General features: G+C 44.1%; 1 protein-coding gene across 1 annotated transcript; it reads right to left on the bottom strand.

The window, feature by feature from the left end:
* Window positions 1–18,522: 18,522 nt before the first annotated feature.
* LOC115638409 (olfactory receptor 14A16-like) lies at window positions 18,523–19,479 on the bottom strand. Its single transcript, XM_030539994.1, has one exon. It carries the CDS (start codon window positions 19,477–19,479, stop codon window positions 18,523–18,525), a length of 957 nt encoding a protein of 318 aa, XP_030395854.1.
* Between the last annotated feature and the right edge of the window lie 366 nt (window positions 19,480–19,845).

The following is a 19,845-nucleotide window of genomic DNA, read 5'->3' as shown; positions in this document are numbered from 1 at the left end:
CTTCCACAGAGTTCACAAAAGACCAGGCAGACAAAGGGAAGGAGGGAGGGAGGGAGGGAGGGGAAACAGAGGCTCGGGGAGGAGAAGTGACCAGCCCAAGATAACACAGCAAGCCACTGGCAGAGATAAGAACAAACTCAGGTCTTTTAACAGTTGCTGCCCCACTCAGGCCAGACAAAGTCACTGAGCAATGCTACTAGCCCATCGACACCCAGAGATGGGAGTGGAGCTGGGATTGGTGCCATCAGTCAATTTGTAACCAGGTATCAGGTCATCTATATACAGAGCTTGGGAAGGAATCATTACACACAAGCTTATACTTTGGATGCTCAGAGAGTCTGACATATTTCTCTAGTGGGAATCAGGAGGTCTTGGAGTTCTAGTACTTTAGTTTCATGCCCAAGTTTTTCCTCTGTTGTTTGACAGAGCTGAGGAATCATCTTTGCTAGATCTGTGGGCTTGGGTTGTAATTTGTTCCAGTCTTTAATGCATTTGTTCAACTGGCATCTTAGGCCAGATACTCACATGGTGTATACTAGGGTGACCAGATAGCAATTGTGAAAAATTTGGACAGATGGTATGTGTGTGAGGGGGAGGAGGGTAATAGGAGCCTGTATAATACAAAACCCCGAGTATTGGGACTGTCCCTATAAAATCAGGACATCTGGTCATCCTAGTGTAAACTGATGCTGCCCCGTGGACTGTAAGAGAGTTTTGTCAATTGACACTAATGGGCTGAGTAATGGACTGATTGCATGCAGTAGTTGTAGCTGCATTAGTCCCAAGTTTATAGATTCACAGATTCTAGGACTGGAAGGGACCTCGAGGGGTCATCGAGTCCAGTCTCCTGCCCTCATGGCAGGAACAAATATTGTCTACATCATCCCGGATAGACATTTATCTAACCTACTCTTAAATATCTCCAGAGATGGAGATTCCACATCCTCCCCTAGGCAATTTATTCCAGTGTTGGTTGCTTATTAGAGAGCCAAGGTGGGTGAGGTAGTCTGTGTGGTTTGAAGGTTTGTCTCTCTCATCAAGAGAAGTTGGTCCAATAACGGATATGGCTTCACTTAACTTGTCTCTCTAGTGATCTGATTGTCAGAGGTGAGGAGCACTTATTGCTCCTAGTCAATGGAAGGATGGGAGGAGTGCTGTGCACATTTCACAGTAGATGATGAGGTATTATTCAGAAGGCAATAATGGTAATTCCCTCTGACTCTCTTATCCTGACCATGGCCCTTCTCCTTCCCTCCACAGCTATCAGACAACGTAATGAGGAAGAAAATGTTCAACTGAACTACTGTGACCGAGTTCCTTCTCCTGGGATTCTCTGACGTTTGGGAGCTGCAGATTTTGCACTTTGTGGTGTTTCTAATGATTTATCTGTCACACCTGATGGGGAATCTTCTCATCATCACAGCCATAGCCCTCAACTGCCATCTTCACACGTCCATGTACTTCTTCCTGGTCAATCTGTCCATCCTTGACCTTGGATTCATCTCCATCACCATCCCCAAATCCATGGCCAATTCCCTCATGAACACCAGGGTGATTGCTTATTCTGGATGTGTCACTCAAGTCTTTCTCTTCATGTTCCTTGGTTCAGTTGATCTCGGCATCCTGACTGCCACGGCGTACGACTGATATGTCGCCATCTGTCAAACCACTGCACTATGAGAGAGTGATGAACAGGAGAGTTTGTATCCAAATGGCATCCAGTGTCTGGATCAGTGGTATTCTTTACTCTGCCCTGCACACTGGAAACACATTTGCATTATCCTTATGTGGAGGCAACAGGGTGGATCAGTTCCTCTGCGACATCCCCCAGCTACTCAAGCTTGCTTGCTCTGACTCAGACCTCAGTGAAATTGGGGTTATTGTCGTCAGTGCATAGACTCATAGACTCATAGACTCCAGGACTGGAAAGGACCTCGAGAGGTCATCGAGTCCAGTCCCCTGCCCTCATGGCAGGACCAAATACTGTCTAGACCATCCCTAATAGACATTTATCTAACCTACTCTTAAATATCTCCAGAGATGGAGCTTCCACAACTTCCCTAGGCAATCTATTCCAGTGTTTAACTACCCTGACAGTTAGGAACTTTTTCCTAATGTCCAACCTAAATCTCCCTTGCTGCAGTTTAAGCCCATTGCTTCTTGTTCTATCATTGGAGGCTAAGGTGAACAAGTTTTCTCCCTCCTCCTGATGACACCCTTTTAGATACCTGAAAGTTGCTATCATGTCCCCTCTCAGTCCTCTCTTTTCCAAACTAAACAAACCCAATTCCTTCAGCCTTTCTTCATAGGTCATGTTCTCAAGACCTTTAATCATTCTTGTTGCTCTTCTCTGGACTCTCTCCAATTTCTCCACATCTTTCTTCAAATGCGGTGCCCAGAACTGGACACAATACTCCAGCTGAGGTCTGACCAGTGCAGAGTAAAGCGGAAGAATGACTTCTCGTGTCTTGTTTACAACACACCTGTTAATGCATCCCAGAATCATATTTGCTTTTTTTGCAACAGTATCACACTGTTGACTCATATTAAGCTTGTGGTCTACTCTGACCCCTAGATCTCTTTCTGCCATACTCCTTCCTAGACAGTCTCTTCCCATTCTGTATGTGTGAAACTGAGTGTTCCTTCCTAGGTGGAGCACTTTGCATTTATCTTTATTGAACTTCATCCTGTTTACCTCAGACCATTTCTCCAATTTGTCCAGATCGTTCTGAATTTTGACCCTGTCCTCCAAAGCAGTTGCAATCCCTCCTAGTTTGGTATCGTACACAGACTTAATAAGCTTACTTTCTATGCCAACATCTAAATCGTTGATGAAGATATTGAACAGAACCGGTCCCAAAACAGACCCCTGTGGAACCCCACTTGTTATACTTTCCAGCAGGATTGGGAGCCATTAATAGCTATTCTCTGAGTACGGTTCTCCAGCCAGTTATGCACCCACCTTATAGTAGCCCCATCTAAATTGTACTTTCCTAGCTTATCTATAGGAATATCATGCAAGACTGTATCAAATGCCTTACTAAAGTCTAGGTATATCACATCCATCGCTTCTCTCTTATTCACAAGGCTCGTTATCCTATCAAAGAATGCTATCAGATTAGTTTGACACGATTTGTTCTTTACAAATGCATGCTGGCTATTCCCTATCACCTTACCACCTTCCAAGTGTTTGCAGATGATTTCTTTAATTACCTGCTCCATTATCTTCCCTGGCACAGAAGTTAAACTAACTGGTCTGTAGTTTCCTGGGTTGTTTTTATTTCCCTTTTTATAGATGAGCACTATATTTGCCCCCTTCCAGTCTTCTGGAATCTCCTCTGTCTCCCATGATTTCCCAAAGATAATAGCTAGAGGCTCAGATACCTCTTCTATTAATTCCTTGAGTATTCTAAAATCATAGACTATTAGGGTTAGAAGGGACCTCAGGAGGTCATCTAGTCCAACCCCCTGCTCCAAGCAGGACCATCCCCAGATTTTTACCCCAGTTCCCTTAATGGCCCCCTCAGGGCTTGAACTCACAACCCTGGGTTTAGTAGGCCAATGCTCAAACCCCTGAGCTATCCCTCCCCCCTCCTAGGATGCATTTCATCAGGCCCTGGTGACTTGCAGGCATCTAACTTTTCTAAGTGATTTTTTACTTGCTCTTTTTTTATTTTATCTTCTAAACCTACCCTCTTCCCGTAAGCATTCACTATACTAGACATTCCTTCAGACTTCTCAGTGAAGACCGAAACAAAGAAGTCATTAAGCATCTCTGCCATTTCCAAGTCTCCCGTTACTGTTTCCCCCTCCTCATTGAGCAGTGGGCCTACCCTGTCCTTGGTCTTCCTCTTGCTTCTAATGTATTGATAAAAAGTCTTCTTGTTTCCCTTTATTCCCATAGCTAGTTTGAGTTCATTTTGTGCCTTTGCTTTTCTAATCTTGCCTCTGCATTCCTGTGTTATTTGCCTATATTCATCCTTTGTAATCTGACCTAGTTTCCATTTTTTATATGACGCCTTTTTATTTTGTAGGTCACGCAAGTTCTCATGGTTAAGCCAAGGTGGTCTTTTGCCAGATTTTCTATCTTTCCTAACCATCGGAATAACTTGCTTTTGGGCCCTTAATAGTGTCCCTTTGAAAAACTGCCAACTTTCCTCAGTTGTTTTTCCCCTCAGTCTTGATTCCCATGGGACCTTACCTATCAACTCTCTGAGCTTACCAAAATCTGCCTTCCTGAAATCCATTGTCTCTATTCTGCTGTACTCCCTTCTACCCTTCCTTAGAATTGCAAATTCTATGATTTCATGATCACTTTCACCCAAGCTTCCTTCTACTTTCAAATTCTCAACAAGTTCCTCCCTATTTGTTAAAATCAAGTCTAGAACAGCTTCCCCCCTGGTAGCTTTTTCAACTTTCTGAAATAAAAAGTTGTCTGCAATGCAGTCCAGAAACTTATTGGATAGTCTGTGCCCCGCGGTGTTATTTTCCCAACATATATCTGGATAGTTGAAGTCCCCAATCACCACCAAATCTTGGGCTTTGGATGATTTTGTTAGTTGTTTGAAAAAAGCCTCATCCACCTCTTCCACCTGATTAGGTGGCCTGTAGTAGACTCCCAGCACGACATCACCCTTGTTTTTTACCCCTTTTAGCCTAACCCAGAGACTCTCCACACTTCCGTCTCCTATGTCCCTCTCCACCTCAGTCCAAGTGTGTACATTTTTAATATATAAGGCAACACCTCCTCCCTTTTTCCCCGTCTATCCTTCCTGAGCAAACTATACCCATCCACACCAACATTCCAGTCATGTGTATTATCCCACCAAGTTTCAGTAATGCCGACAATGTCATAGTTGTATTTCTTTATTAGCACTTCCAGTTCTTCCTGCTTATTACCCATACTTCTTGCATTTGTATATAGGCATCTAAGATACTGGTTTGATCTTGCCTCCCAGCTTTGCCCTGACCCTCCTTCCTCTCTGCCATTATAGCCCGTGCTCCCTCCTGTTTCCAACCCATCTCCCAGGTCTTGTTCCCCACTTACCTGTGGGCTTTGCTCACCTGTCCCCGTCGAACCTAGTTTAGAGCCCTCCTTACTAGGCATGCTTAGATTTAAGCTGTTTTGTTTTAATAATTGTGTCATATGTTCAGACCTTCAGATCAGTGCTAAGAATCCCCACTGAGCAGGGCCAGCAAAAAGTCTTCTCCACCTGCTTGCCTCACATCACTGTTGTCTCTTAGTATGTTTCCACTGGCATCATTGCCTAACTGAAACCCAACTCCAGGTCCATATCACATCTGGATCTCATGGTGGATGTTTTCTATTCCATGGTACCTCCAGTGCTGAATCCAATCATCTACAGCATGAGGAACAAGGAGATCAAAGTTGCCTTGAGGAAATTGATTGGATGGAGGTTATTCATAACAAATACAATGCCAATTTTTCCTTTTTGTTTTTAAGTTCCTTTTCTGTTTCCTTAGAAATAAACTGTTAAAATAAATAAATAGATGTCATCTATTGAGGGTGTCCGTTTTTCATCTCTTTGATGAGGTTTTGTGAACAAGCTGAACATTTTCTTTCCACAATGATAAAGGGGTGCAGATGAGATGTCTGCATGGTTGATGTGCTGCTGAAATAATTTTACAAATACAGATGGGATATTAACATCATTGGTTTAATACTGACCTGGCTCAGGCCCAAGGACACTAGGCTAAGTTCAATAGTGACATAAACATTGGTTTAAGTCAGGGGTCGGCAACCTTTCAGAAGTGGTGTGCCGCGTCTTCATTTATTCACTCTAATTTAAGATTTTGCATGCCAGTGATACATTTTAATGTTTTTTAGAAGTCTCTCTCTACAAGTCTATATATAATATAACAAACTAGTGTTGTATTGTAAAATAAACAAGGTTTTCAAAATGTTTAAGAAGCTTCATTTAAAATTAAATTAAAATGTTGATCTTAAGCCATTGGCCCACTCAGCCTACTGCTGGTCTGGAGTTCTGTTCACGTAGGCCGGCAGTGGGCTGAGTGGGGCCTGCAGCTGGGACCCCAGCTGGGAAGGGTCTGGCAGCCAGAACCCTGGACCGGCAGTGGGCTGTGCGGGGCCAGCAGCAGGCACCCCAGACTGGCTGTGGGCTGAGCGGCTCAGCCCACTGCCGCTCAAGGGTTCAATCTTCCGGCTTCTGCCAGCCGGGATCCCGGCTGCTGCATATGCTCAGCCCGCTGCCGGTCTGAGGTCCCGGCCCTGCCCACATACAGTGGGTACCTAACTTCTCCCTAGTTCTGGCCATTCTCTTGCTCTCTCTGCACTAAGCTGAGGGTGGGAGTGCACTGAGCACAGGGCTGGGGGTGAAGGGTCTTACCAGGAGCTAGAACGAAGGAGGGGGCTCAGGATTGGGGCAGGAGGTTTGGATGTGGGGGCACTACCTGGGCAGCTCCCATTTGATGTGAGGGATGCAGGTGGGAATGTGACTCCTGTTTGGTGCTCAGAGTGGGGGTGGGGATGTGCGGGGTGCATGGGATGTTGGGGGGCTGGGGATGTGGAGGGTGCAAGAGTCAGGGCAGAAGGCTAGGGGCATGTGAGGGGGTACAAGTGTCAGGATAGGGGGGCTGAGTATGTGTGGGGGTGCCAGAGTCAGGGCTGGGGTCACGGGGTGTGTGTGAAGGAATCAACAGAGGGCCAGGTGGTACAGGGCTCAGGGCAAGGGCCTGGGGGGGCATGGAGGTGCAGGGCTCAGGGCAGAAGACTAGGTGTGTGTGTGTGGGGTCTGGGCTCAGGGCAGAGGGCTGGATGACTGCCCACCCAAACTCCCCACAGCTCCTTGTCCCAACTACCCCCTCCTGGGACCCCACCCCCTATCTAAGCCTCCCTGCCCCTTGTCCCCTGAGTGCCCCCCCTAGGATCCTACCCTCTACCTGTCCCCTGACTGTCCCAACCCTAATCCACATCCCCACTCCCAGACAGACCCCCTGGACTCCCATGCCTATCTAACTGCTCCCTACCTCCTGACAGGACACCCAGAACTCTGGACCCATCAACCCCCCCCCCGCTCCCTGCCTGCCCCAACCCCTCTCCACACCCTTGCCTCCTGACAGCCCCACTAGAACTCCTGACTCATCCAACTCCCTCAGCTCCTTGTCCCCTGACCAACCCCTCCAGAGACCCCCCCACCCTAATTACTCCCCCAGAACCCTCCTTGATCCCTGTCCCCTGATGGCCCTGACCCCTATCCATCCCCCAAGCAGACCCCGGGACTCCCATGCCCCATCCAACCCCCCCTGCTCCCTGACTGCCCCCTCCGGAGACCCCCGCCCATAACCGCCCTTCCCGGATCTCATCCCCCCATCCAACCCACCCTGCTCCCTGTCCCTTGACTGCCCCTACCCCTTACCCAACCCCTGCCCCCAGCCTCCTTACCATGAGGCTCCCTGCTCATCTGGAGCCCTGCCGCCGCCTCCCTCGCAGCCCAGCCCCACCCCTCAGATTGCTGTGCGAGCGGCAGCAGGGTTCCGGATGAACGGGGCGCGTCTTTACCTCTCCACGGAGCCAAATGCTGCCCGCAGGAGCGTGCAGCCCCAGCCCCCAAAGCACTGCACGCTCAGCGGCAGGGCTCTGGGGGAAGGTGGAGGAGGGGCCGGCGGCTTGCTGTGGTAGGCCGGCGCTCCGGACCGGGACCGCGGACCTCAGGGATTGCCACATCGGCAGCATTTTTAATACCACACAGGGGTCCCAGCAGACAGCCGCGTGCAGGGCCGGCTCTAGCCATTTCACCGCCCCAAGCACGGCGGCATGCAGCGGGGGGCGCTCTGCAGCTCCTCAGAGCCGCAGGACCACAGGAGCCGCCTGCCGCCCTCCCGGCAACCAGCAGAGCCCCCCCCGCGGCATGCCGCCTCAAGCATGCACTTGGCGCGCTGGGGCCTGGAGCTGGCCCTCGCCACGTGCCAGAGTAAACAACAACCAAAAGCTAACAGCACACACACAAACTTCCCTCCCTCTAGATTTGAAACTATCCTGTCCCCCGATTGGTCCTTTGGTCAGGTGACAGCCAGCCTCACTGAACTTGTTAACCCTTTACAGGCAAAAGAGCATGAAGTACTTCTGTTTTATTAACCCTTAACTATCTGTTTATGACACCAGGCTTATAAGCTTAATCCTTGAGGGGGCCACTTAAGGATCTAGGGCAAAATCAGTTCTTGGTCCTGCTAGTGAAGACAGGGGCCTGGACTCAATGACCTTTCAGGGTCCCATTGAGATTTATGAGATAGGTATATCTCTATATATTACTATATCATAAGAAAATGATGGATCATATGCATCAGCTTTGAACTCATCCCTACAAAACCCACCACGTCTTTGAGTGGCAACAATTGTCGCATTTTATGGCTATCACTTTGTCCATGGAGAAGCCATGAAGTGTCAGGAACTGAGAGACTGAACTACTCTCTTCCACTTTTGAGATGGTCTCTTCTGGTCAGAGTGCGTCCTTGGTTTCTGCTGAGGCTGCTAATGGGAGCCAGCTGGTTGCAGCTTGGATGGAGGAGCTGTCTGGGGCATGCTGTTATTAAGAGTTCAAGGAGTTGAGACACAAAGTCAATCTTTCTTCAGATGTCAGAGAGGGAGAACACTGGGCCAGTACTCACTGGGGCTAGGTTTGAACATGTGAGTTTGAGGTGAAAAGGGCACAATCTATCCCAGTCTCTTCCACAACATTAAGCTTCTGCATGGTGTTCAAAGGTATACCAAGAGCCAAGGGATTCAGGTGTTGAGAGCAACCAAAGCAATTAAAAAACCAGACTGAATGGGGAACTCCATAGAAAATTCCCATGAGGGCCATCGAGCCGTGGTTATCCCCAGTGGGAATTAGCAGAGGAGTGAATAGAAAACAGCTCAACAGCATGGGCCCAATGTATCCTGGCTACAAATCCACTGAGTTCCACAAGGAGGGCCTGGGAGTGTGCTTGGCCCTGTAAAGGGACATGAAACTGACTCTGCAGTAAGTAGGCTCTAGGTGCTGCAGAATGTGGAACAATATAGTGGACTCTTGGGCCAGGCAGTGATCTGTGACATGAATTGTCAGAGTGGCCTAAGGGAGTTAGGTGCCCAGCTCTCAGTGACTGCACATTGACTGGAATTAATTATTCCAGCCTTAATACACAGGATTTTTTTTTGTCTTGCCCACTTGTATCCTAATTTTCTTTGCATCACCCTAACCCTTAGGCCATGTCTACACTACAGAATTATGTTGACCTAACTTACTTCAGCATACAGCCACCACAGTTATTAAAACACTTGTATGCAAGAACACTTGGCTGCTTGTGTCAGTACTGTGCATCCTCACCGGGAGTGCTTGTACAGATTGTATTGTCAATGTGGGGCTGTCAGAGTTCCTTCCCCACTCTGAACTCTAGAGTACAAATGTGGGAACCCACATGAAAACTCCCTAAGCTTATTTCTCTCAGCGTAGGTTAAAACCTGGTATGCTGCCACCACCAAGTGATTTAACAAGAAACAGGGAAAGGACCACTTGGCATTCCTCTTCCCCCAAAATATCCCCCAATCCCTTACACCCCCTTTCCTGGGGAGGCTTGAGAATAATATTCTAACCAAATGGTTACAAAGTGATCAAAGACACAAACCCCTGGGTCTTGGGACAATGGAAAAATCAGTCAGGTTCTTAAAAGAAGGATATTATTAAAAAGAAAAGGTAAAAATCATCTTTGTAAAATCAGGATGGAAAATAACTTTACAGGGTATTCAGATTCAAAGAGCCCAGAGGAACCCACTCTAGCCTTAGTTTCAAAGTTACAACAAAACAGGGATAAACATCCCTCTAGCAAAAGGAACATTCACAAGTTGAGAAAACAAAGATAAACTAACACACCTTGCCTGGCTGTTTCTTACAAGTTTGAAATATGAGGGACCTGTTCAGAAAGATTTGGAGAACATGGATTGATGTCCGGTCCATTTTAGCCCCAAGAGTGAACACACCCAAAATAAAGAGCACAAACAAAAGCCTCCCCACCACTCCCAAGATTTGAAAGTATCTTGTCCCCTTATTGGTCCTTTGGGTCAGGTGTCAGCCAAGTTACCTGAGCTTCTTAACCCTTTACAGGTAATATGATTTTGGTGCCTCTGGCCAGGAGGGATTTTATAGTATTGTATACAGGAGGGTTGTTACCCTTCCCTTTACAGTTATGACAGGGGCATTATGGGACAGCTCCTGAAAGTCAGTAACAGTCAACATAAGCAACACAGTGTCTACATGAGCTAATTAATGTAACACCAATATTTAAAAAGGGCTCTAGAGGTGATCCTGGCAATTACAGACAGGTAAATCTAAGATCAGTACCAGACAAAATAGTCTAAACAATAGTCAAGAATAAAATTGTCTGACATATAGAAGAACATAAATTGTTGGGCAAAAGTCAACATGGTTTCTCCAAAGGGAAATTGTGTCTTACTAATCTATTAGAGTTCTTTGAAAGGATCAACAAACATGTGGACAAGGGAGATCCAGTGGACATAGTGTACTTAGATTTCCAGAAAGACTTTGATAAGGTCCATCACCAAAGGATCTTACGTATATTAAGTTGTCATGGGACAAAAGGGAAGGTCCTTTCATGGATTGAGAACTGGTTAAAAGACAGGGAACAAAGGGTAGGAATTAATGGTAAATTCTCAGAATGGAGAGGGGTAACTAATGTTGTTCCCAAGGGTCAGTCCTTGGACCAATCCTATTTAACTTATTCATAACTGATCTGAAGAAAGGTGTAAACAGTGAGGTGGCAAAGTTTGCAGATGATACTAAACTGCTCAAGATAGTTAAGGCCAAAGCATGTTGTGAGGAACTTCAAAAAGAACTCACAAAGTGATTGGGTAACAAAACGGAAAATGAAATTTAATGTGGATAAATGTAAAGTAGTGCATATTGGAAAAAATAACCCCAACTATACAAACAATATGATGGGGGCTAATTTACCTACAACAAATCAGGAAGAAGATCTTGGAGTCATTGTGGCTAGCTCTCTGAAGAGAGAGTGTGCAGAGGCGGTCAAAAAAGCAAACAGGATATTAGGAATCATTAAAAAGGGGATAGAGAATACGACGGAGAATATACTATTGCCCTTATATAAATCCATGGTACATCCACATGTTGAATACTGCGTACAGATATGGTGGCCTCATCTCAAAAAAGATATAATGGCACTAGAAAATGTTCAGAGAAGGGCAAATAAAATGATTAGGGGGTTGGAGAGAGTCCCATTTGAGGAGAGATTAAAGAGGCTAGGACTTCTCAGCTTGGAAAAGAGGAGACTAAGGGGGCTTATGATAGAGGTATATAAAATTATAAGTGATGTGGAGAATGTAGATAAGGAAAAGTTATTTACTTATTCCTATAATCCAAGAACTAGGGGACACCAAATGAAATTAATAGGCAGCATATTTAAAACAAATAAAAGGAAATTCTTCTTCACACAGCACACAGACAACTTGTGGATCTCCTTACCTGAGGAGGTTGTGAAGGCTAGGACTATAACAGCATTTAAAAGAGAACTGGATAAATTCATGGAGGTTAAGTCCATTAATGGCTATTAGCCAGGATGGGTAAGGAATGGTGTCCCTAGCCTCTGTTTGTCAAAGGGTGAAGATGGATGGCAGGAGAGAGATCACTTGATCATTACCTGTTGGGTTCACTCCCTCTGGTGCACCTGGCACTGGCCACTGTCGGTTGACACGATACTGGGCTTGATGGACCTTTGGTCTGACCCAGTATGGCCGTTCTTATGTTCTTATGTACACTGACACTGTGTCAGCCTAATTACATCAAGCATGAGTCTACTTGGGGAGATGGCGTTACTAAATTGGTGTACAGAGCCACTCATATTGGAGGGAGCATAATTTAAGCCAAGACATTTCTACTGCTAGGTCTACACAAGGCAGGGTTATGTTGAGCTAACCCTGTAGTGTGGATTAGGCCTTAGTGTTCAAATCATTATCCCAAAGATATGAAGTCTTACATTTTTAACAGAACACATAGAACCTGAAGCTGAGCAATCTTCCCCCACTCACCATTCCTTGAAAATGGGCATTTACCCTTCCCTAGTGGGACCCTTGCTGTAGATGACAGAAGATTCTCTTCTTCATGTCCCTGTGCCTCTCTATAGTAATGGGACACAAAGGTGGAGTTATATTGGCAGTAAGGTTGATGTTTGTGTACTGGGAACACACATCATCAGGGAACTGCACAGAGATCCCCAGTCCATTTCATACAGGCCATCTCAAATGCATCAGAAGATTCTAACTAAACATTGATGTACATACACGGGGAATAGTCCCTATAAAAGCAGCAATGAATGCTAGCTTGGATGCTGAACACCCCAAAACTAGAGAATATTTGTTTCTGGTGGTTTTGATTGGCCAATAGTAAAGAGAGGGGCCTGTGACGGTACCTCCCATAAGTTTTTATGGAAATATGCTTAGAATGTGTTTTATGCTACATATGCCATGTAACATATCTCAAAGGTTATCATCTACTGATTGTATTAATCCTATTTGTATGCATGTATCTTTTTTTTTTCGAAGTTATAAATGTTATGAATGTTGACTATGTACTGGCTTGATTTCTAAATAACCTTAGTAGAGCATTTGATCAGTTCCTGGAGAAAGGAATGTTGAAATTAGATACCTAATCAAGAAACACTTAAAGGACAATGGATCTTGGAATGCTCCAATCCACATAAGATGTTGACTTGAGGGCGTTCAAGGTAGCATATAAACAGCAGATTCTATCTGTAAAAACTGTGAGTCATGCATGAATATGTGACTTGCCCCATCTTAGAGCCGGATTTTGCATAAGGGTGAGGAGGGGGTCTCCACCCAGAAGAGAAATTCTATTTAAACCCCTGGGAGACCCCTCCATTTTGTCTTCAGCTGGCTAAAGAGAGAGCCTCTCTACTCCCCAGGATACTAGAAAGAAACTAGAACAAAAGACAGTGTGCAAGTGGAGTGAGTGATTGCTGGACCCAGGCTAAAAGGAGATTAGTCTGTAAAAGGGAGCATTTCGGAACTGGTGAGGATCTTAATTGTATTCCATGTAATTAGACATAGATTAGCATATTTTTTTTTATTTTGCTTGGTGACTTGCTTTGTTCTGTCTGTTACTACTTGGAACCACTTCAATCCTACTTTTTATATTTAATAAAATCACTTTTTACTTATTAATTAACTCAGAGTATGTATTAATACCTGGAGGAGCAAATAACTGTGCACATCTCTCTGTCAGTGTTATAGAGGGTGAACAATTTATGAATTTACCCTGTATAAGCTTTATACAGGGTACAATGGATTTATTTGGGTTTAGATCCCATTGAGAGTTGGGCATCTGAGCGTTAAAGACAGGAACACTTATGTCAGCTGCTTTCAGCTAAACCTGCAGCTTCGGGGCAAGTAATTCAGCCCCTAGGTCTTTGCTGGAGCAGATGGGAGTGTCTGGCTCAGCAAGAAGATGCTGGGGCCCTGAGCTGGCAGAGAAGTCAGGGGTAGAAGTAGTCTTGGCACATCAGGTGGCAACTCCCAAGAGGATTTCTGTGATCCAACCCGTTACAGGGCAATTTGTTAAATCTGAATCAATTCCCATGTTACAAAGCCTTCAGCTTCCTTTTCCAGCCAACTTCATTTTCAAAGGTGCCCACTACTACGGACTGTCAGATATCCAGTGAATGGAATGGCCTTTAGTCTTACACTCATTTGTAACCATATTGTTCCATGTAATCTAGAGGTGAGATGGTCCCTATCTCCACTGAGATTGGCAGAGACCCTAAACTTTCAAAACCCTAAATTCATACTTCTAGAAACCACACAAGTCTCCTACAGACCTTTAAAATGTGTCCCTTAGGTACTCTACAAGCACCGGGATCCACAAAGCCTGTGTTAGGCCCCCAGGATCCCTATACAGTGAACAGGGAGAGACAGACACCTTGGAATAGGATCTACAAAAACCAGTGCACTAGGCAAGGAGGCCCCTAGGATACTCATTGGAAGACACTGACCAGTCAGAAGGGATGTGTGTCTCAGTTTGGACTGCTGGGATGCACTTATCCACAACCAGAAACCCATTGGAATCATATATATATATATATATGTATGTGTGTGTGTGTGTGTGTTTGTGTGTACATATAGAATCAAGTGACAGCTATATAGTTCTGTGTAAGGACTATTTCTTGCCCTGTCTTTCGCATCACATGCTATGCTTCTGCACATCATATATGTAGTGTACATAACCATGCAAGAAGATGGTATTTGAAGATTAATAACAGGCCAGTTTGTGAGACCCTGTCTCAGCTTGAGTGTGAATAGATTTACACAGGATGGTGCATGAAATACTGGGTTAGTGCAAGTGATGAAACTTGTACCAATATTATAATATGATATCAGACAAATAACATACAGCAGTATTTATTGGAGAGAGAAAGTGGATCAACTTTGTTGGTGAGAGAGACAAGTTTTCAAACTTACTCAGAGCTCATCTTCAGATCTGAAGAAAAGCTCTGTATAAGTTTGAAAGCTTGTCTCCTTCACCTGCAGAAGTTGATCCAATAAAACATATTAGTTCACCCACCTTGACTCTCTGATATCACTGGTCTACAATTTTTGAGAAGTCGTCTGCTTCAGAGATAAAATTTGATATTTATTATGTATTTTGATGTGCTGAATTCAAATATGACAATTAAAACAACTGATTGGCTACTGTTTCTAAGATATTTAAGTTTTTACATTTTATGTCTATGTATATTGTGTAGATAGTAGAGTTTTAATCATAAATTGTAAACCGAGGTCTTTTCATGTGTTCATGGTTGCTTTACATGATAATATTTCACCTGTCCTGTTTATGTAACACTTTAAAAATCAGCAAAAGGGTTATATAAATAAAATTTATTCTGAAACAAAAGGCAAAAAACTATTATGTACATAGTTTAGTCCTATTCAATGTCTACTGGGCGCTTCTTGGCTTGTCTCTTGTATTCATTAAATGGAGCATCTCTTGTCACTGTCCAGCAATAGTCTGCAAGCATTGATGGGCTCCATTTGCCCTGATAGCCTGCCAGGAGATTCCACTGCTGTAGTTTGGAGCCCAACAGCTCTGCCTTACACTTGGGTAGTTCCAAATCCCTGACAAGGTCATTCAGTTCACCTTGTGTTATGAGGTGTGGTTCAGAGGAGGAGGATGGGAGAAAATGTGGGTCCTGTGACATTGATGGTTCAGGATCAGAAGTTTCATCCTCTTCCTCTTCCTCATCTCACTCAAGTGAGAATGATTCTGGTGAGTCAGGAACCGGCAGTCCTTCTCCGTGGGGTACTGGGCGTATAGCTGATGGAATGTTTGGATAATGCACAGTCCACTTTTTCTTCTTTGACACAGCTTTCCCAGCTGGAGGCACCATGCAGAAGTAACAATTGCTGGTATGATCTGTTGGCTCTCTCCAAATCATTGGCATTGCAAAAGGCATAGATTTCCTTTTCCTCTTCAATCACTGGCGAAGATTTGTTGCACAAGTGTTGCAGCATATGTGTGGGGCCCACTTCTTGTCCTGATCTCCAATTTTGCAGCCAAAATAAAGCTGATAGGCTTTCTTAACCATAGTGGTTATATTGCGCTTTTGTGATGCAAAAGTCTCTTCACCACAAACATAGCAGAAGTTATCTGCACTCTTCACACAAGTACGAGGCATCTCTGCTCACTTTGGCTAAACAGAAATGTGTCCCTTTGCAAAATCAAACACTGACAAATAAGAGAGCACGACACTGTATGACTTCTAGAGCTGATATAGGGCAATTTGTTCAGCGGAGTGATGTAAGCTTTGTTATGATTGCATCATCCATGACTTCTAGGAATAACATGATGCAATTCATATCATGTATGATGCAATACCAGCTTCAGATTGCATCATTCATTGTTTTGCCTCAGAAGCAAGTACTATCCAAACCCAGTCATAGATTTATTCATAGATCCAGTCAAAGATGTATTTTAGTCATTTTTGGTTTAAATTGAGATCCTTTCCCTTTATAACTCACTTATCCTCCACCATTCCCAAGTCAAGGATCGTATATACTGACCCAAGAGCATATCTTGAAAACTAGAGCCAATCAAAAATTTTAAGCATCATTTTCGTTCTCATTGACCCAGAATTAGTACAGTTGGACTACATTTATTTCGGAAGCATTTTGGATGTAGAGCAGTGTATCCTGGGACCAACATGGCTTCAACAACACTACATAAATCATGGGTCGGCAACCTATAGCACGACTAGCCAGGCTGGTGTGAATGGACCATTACCTGCTTATACATCTGCTTATACATCCATTTTTTGGCAGAGGGAAGATGTGAACAAGAAATTTACATTTCATCACGGGGACTATTAAAGCCTCATGTCCACCATGACTCAGCAAGGATGTTTCTAGTACAAGAATTTGAATTATAAAGAGGGGGAGCAAAACACTTACCTCCACTCCTCCTCCCATCTCTCTGCTCATGACATCAATGAATATCTGAAGGACACAGAAATAAGGGGGAAAAGTTCTGGACTGAAAAGAGACCCAGGCTGTGAAATTTACTGCAGCATGTGGTGGGAGAAATGCCTTTGCTTTGAACTCTGCTAGGTCGTTAAGTTAGCCATTAGTTTACATTTTGTCTTTCTTTTCCTTTGTAACCAATTCTGACTTTTATGTTTCATTGCATGTAGCCACTTAAAACCTTTCCTTTCTTACTGTAGTTAATAAACTTATTCTCTGGTTTTATCCAACTGATATGTTTGGGTTAAAGTGTATGGGAAAAACCATTTGGCACAATAAGGCTGATGCCTATAATTTCCCTTTGATGAAATGACGAACTTGCATCATCCAGTAGTGTGTTGGGTAGTATAAGACACCCATTTCTGGGGGAAGGTCTGGGATTGAGAGTCTGGGGGAGTTCTGCTGCAGTGTAATTCATGAGTGGTTAGCTAGTAGCACTCAATACTATATACCTGGGTGCAAATGACATGCTGGAGACTGTGTATTTACTGACCAGGAGTCGCTGTTTTCACAGTAGAGCAGTGTAAGAAGCACCCCAGCTTGGAAAACAGAGGAGATACAGTTGTTTAGCAGTCCAGATAGTGCCCTAAATAATGTCATACTAAGTAAACCCTCCCCATCTCTCCCGCCTCCAAACATGCTTGGAACAAAGAAACAAATAAAAGCATCAAAGAACTCCAAAAATATAAATTAAAAAAAAAGAGAAACAAAGAAACAAAAAAAATCCACAAAGAACGAAAGTGTTGATACCTTGATCAGAGTTTTTATCCTGAAAAACAAGAAGAGCCCGAGACTCCACTAGCGACTTTGCCATTGCTACTTATTTTATGTGCAAGGTTCTTAAATGGATGTTATATCAATTATATTAGACCAGTAAAAACCAGCAGTATCTTATTAAAGGGGACAAGACAAAGATGCCACATTCATTATGATAACAATTTGATTTATGACTAATAACTAATATCTTAATTCTTATACACACACATTATACCTAATACCTATACACAACACAGACATTCACACACACACATCCATCAGATGTTCTGCAGCTGCTGCATAGTTACCAGTCCTGAAGATAGCTTAAGTTCATAGCTTGATTTTGTAGCTTGGGTTCGTAGCTTGTGGTGACTAACTGGCCAGGAAAGCTGGGCACAAGGAGAAGCTGGATCTCTGTTGGGCAGGCACTGATGTCCTTCCATGTTGGCAGCGGAATGTTACCCAGAGTCTCTCATCTCACCCTTCTTTTTAATAGGCTTTTAGTTTGGTTTCAAAGTCTATAGGTCTTGCTGTGTCACACTGCCTCTGGGTTTGAGTTGATCACCCATCAATTGCAGGTTTGACTTTCAGCCTTGAACCTGGCTTTGATCTTCCTTCTGTTGTTCTGTTGTCCTTTTCTTTTTAGCGTGGATGCTTCTTATTTTGTTTAGAGCTGTTGTCTAGGTCTTCAGCAGTTGGTAATTTGGAACTTTATCTCATCAGGACAGGCTGGGGCTGGAGGTTGATTCCGTCATCCACACATACCTCATTCACACATCTAAATTAAACTAATAAGATTACAGCAGGGTTTGCAAAAATGAAGGTTGGAGGAAGTTTTTACAAAATGGAGTGAGTGTTTTAAAATGGGGTTTGAATTACAATATGGAACAGAAGTTACAGTGCAAGCAAGTGTAGTGTGGATGGTGAACAGAAGTTACATTAATAAATTAAAAACAATTTCATTTATCAGTTCTACACGGATAGATAGATAGATTCTGGATCTCATTTACATTGGTTCAAACCTGAGGTCAGTCTTATTTTTCTTGAGTTACGTTTGTCTGGTTTACTACATGTGCAAATACCCAATTCTGCACCAATTCTGCATAAAGATGTTGCATGGTATATTCACATAAAGGTGGTAATGTCATCAGCTGATTATATTTATAAGGAAAGTCAGAATGAAATTGCTATCAATGGAGAAATATGGACATTTTATTCTTGCTGAATAACCCCCAACCTATCAGTTTACTCAATGAACCTTTCACTTCTCTGTTTCTCATGCTGTAGATGATCGGATTCATCATTGGTGGCACCACAGAATAGAGAACACCCACCATGAGATCCAGAGCTGACGCTGAGCTGGAGGTCGGTTTCAGGTACGCAACAGTCCCAGTAAAAATAAACAAGGAGACCACAGTAAGGTGAGGAAGGCAAGTGGAGAAGGCTTTACGCCGGCCCTGCTCAGAGGGGATTCTTAGCACTGCTTTGAAGATCTGAATATATGACACAATTATGAAAACAAAGCAGCTTAAAGCTAAGCATGCACTGAAGATAATAGCCCCAGTTTCACTGTGGTCTGAGTCAGAGCAGGCGAGCTTGAGAAGCTGGGGGATTTCACAGAAGAACTGATCCACCACATTCCCTCCACAGAAAGATATCACAAATGTGCTCCCAGTGTGCAGGGCAGAGTAAAGAATACCACTGATCCAGGCACTGGCTGCCATTTGGACACAAGCTCTCCTGTTCATCACTCTCTCGTAGTGAAGTGGTTGGCAGATGGCGATGTGTCGGTCGTACGCCATGACAGTCAATAATGCATAATCTGCTGAAATAAAGACGATAAGGAGAAAGACTTGTGTGACGCATCCAGAATAAGAAATGTACCTGGTGTTCATGAGGGAATTGGCCATAGATTTGGGGATGGTGACAGAGATGGAGCTGAGGTCTAGGATGGACAGGTTCACCAGGAAGAAATACATGGGGGTGTGAAGATGGTGATCGAGGGCTATGGCTGTGATGATGAGAAGATTCCCCACCAGGACCAGAAGGTAAATCACCAGGAACACCACAAAGTGTAAAATCTGCAGCTCCCGAACATCAGAGACTCCCAGGAGAAGGAAATCAGTCACAGTGGTTTGATTGGACATTTTCTTCATCAGTACGTTGTGTGATGCCTGGGGAGGGAATGAGAAAGGTTATGGTCAGGATTTGAATGACAGAGAGAATGGGGGAGACAGATTCCCCTTCCCCTAATATCTCATTGTATGAATGTCAAAGGTGCCCAGCGCTCATCACTTACAATGACTTGGTGATGTTAGTGCTCCTCACCTCTAACAGTCACTCAATCATGTTATCACAGTTGTGTAAATTGGATCAGCTCCTTTAAAGTTAACAGAGCTTCATCACTTTATCCCATCTGAGGAATACGCCCATGGTGTGGATTGATAAATGCAGTATGACGGATGGAACAAAATACATCCAAAATCCAATTCCGGTCAAGTTCGATCACCTAT

This window comes from Gopherus evgoodei, chromosome 21 (assembly GCF_007399415.2).
Source record: "Gopherus evgoodei ecotype Sinaloan lineage chromosome 21, rGopEvg1_v1.p, whole genome shotgun sequence".
Taxonomy (NCBI): Eukaryota; Metazoa; Chordata; order Testudines; family Testudinidae; genus Gopherus; species Gopherus evgoodei.
The sequence above is the reverse complement of the archived record's forward strand: the minus strand, read 5'-3'. Positions and strand labels throughout refer to the sequence as shown.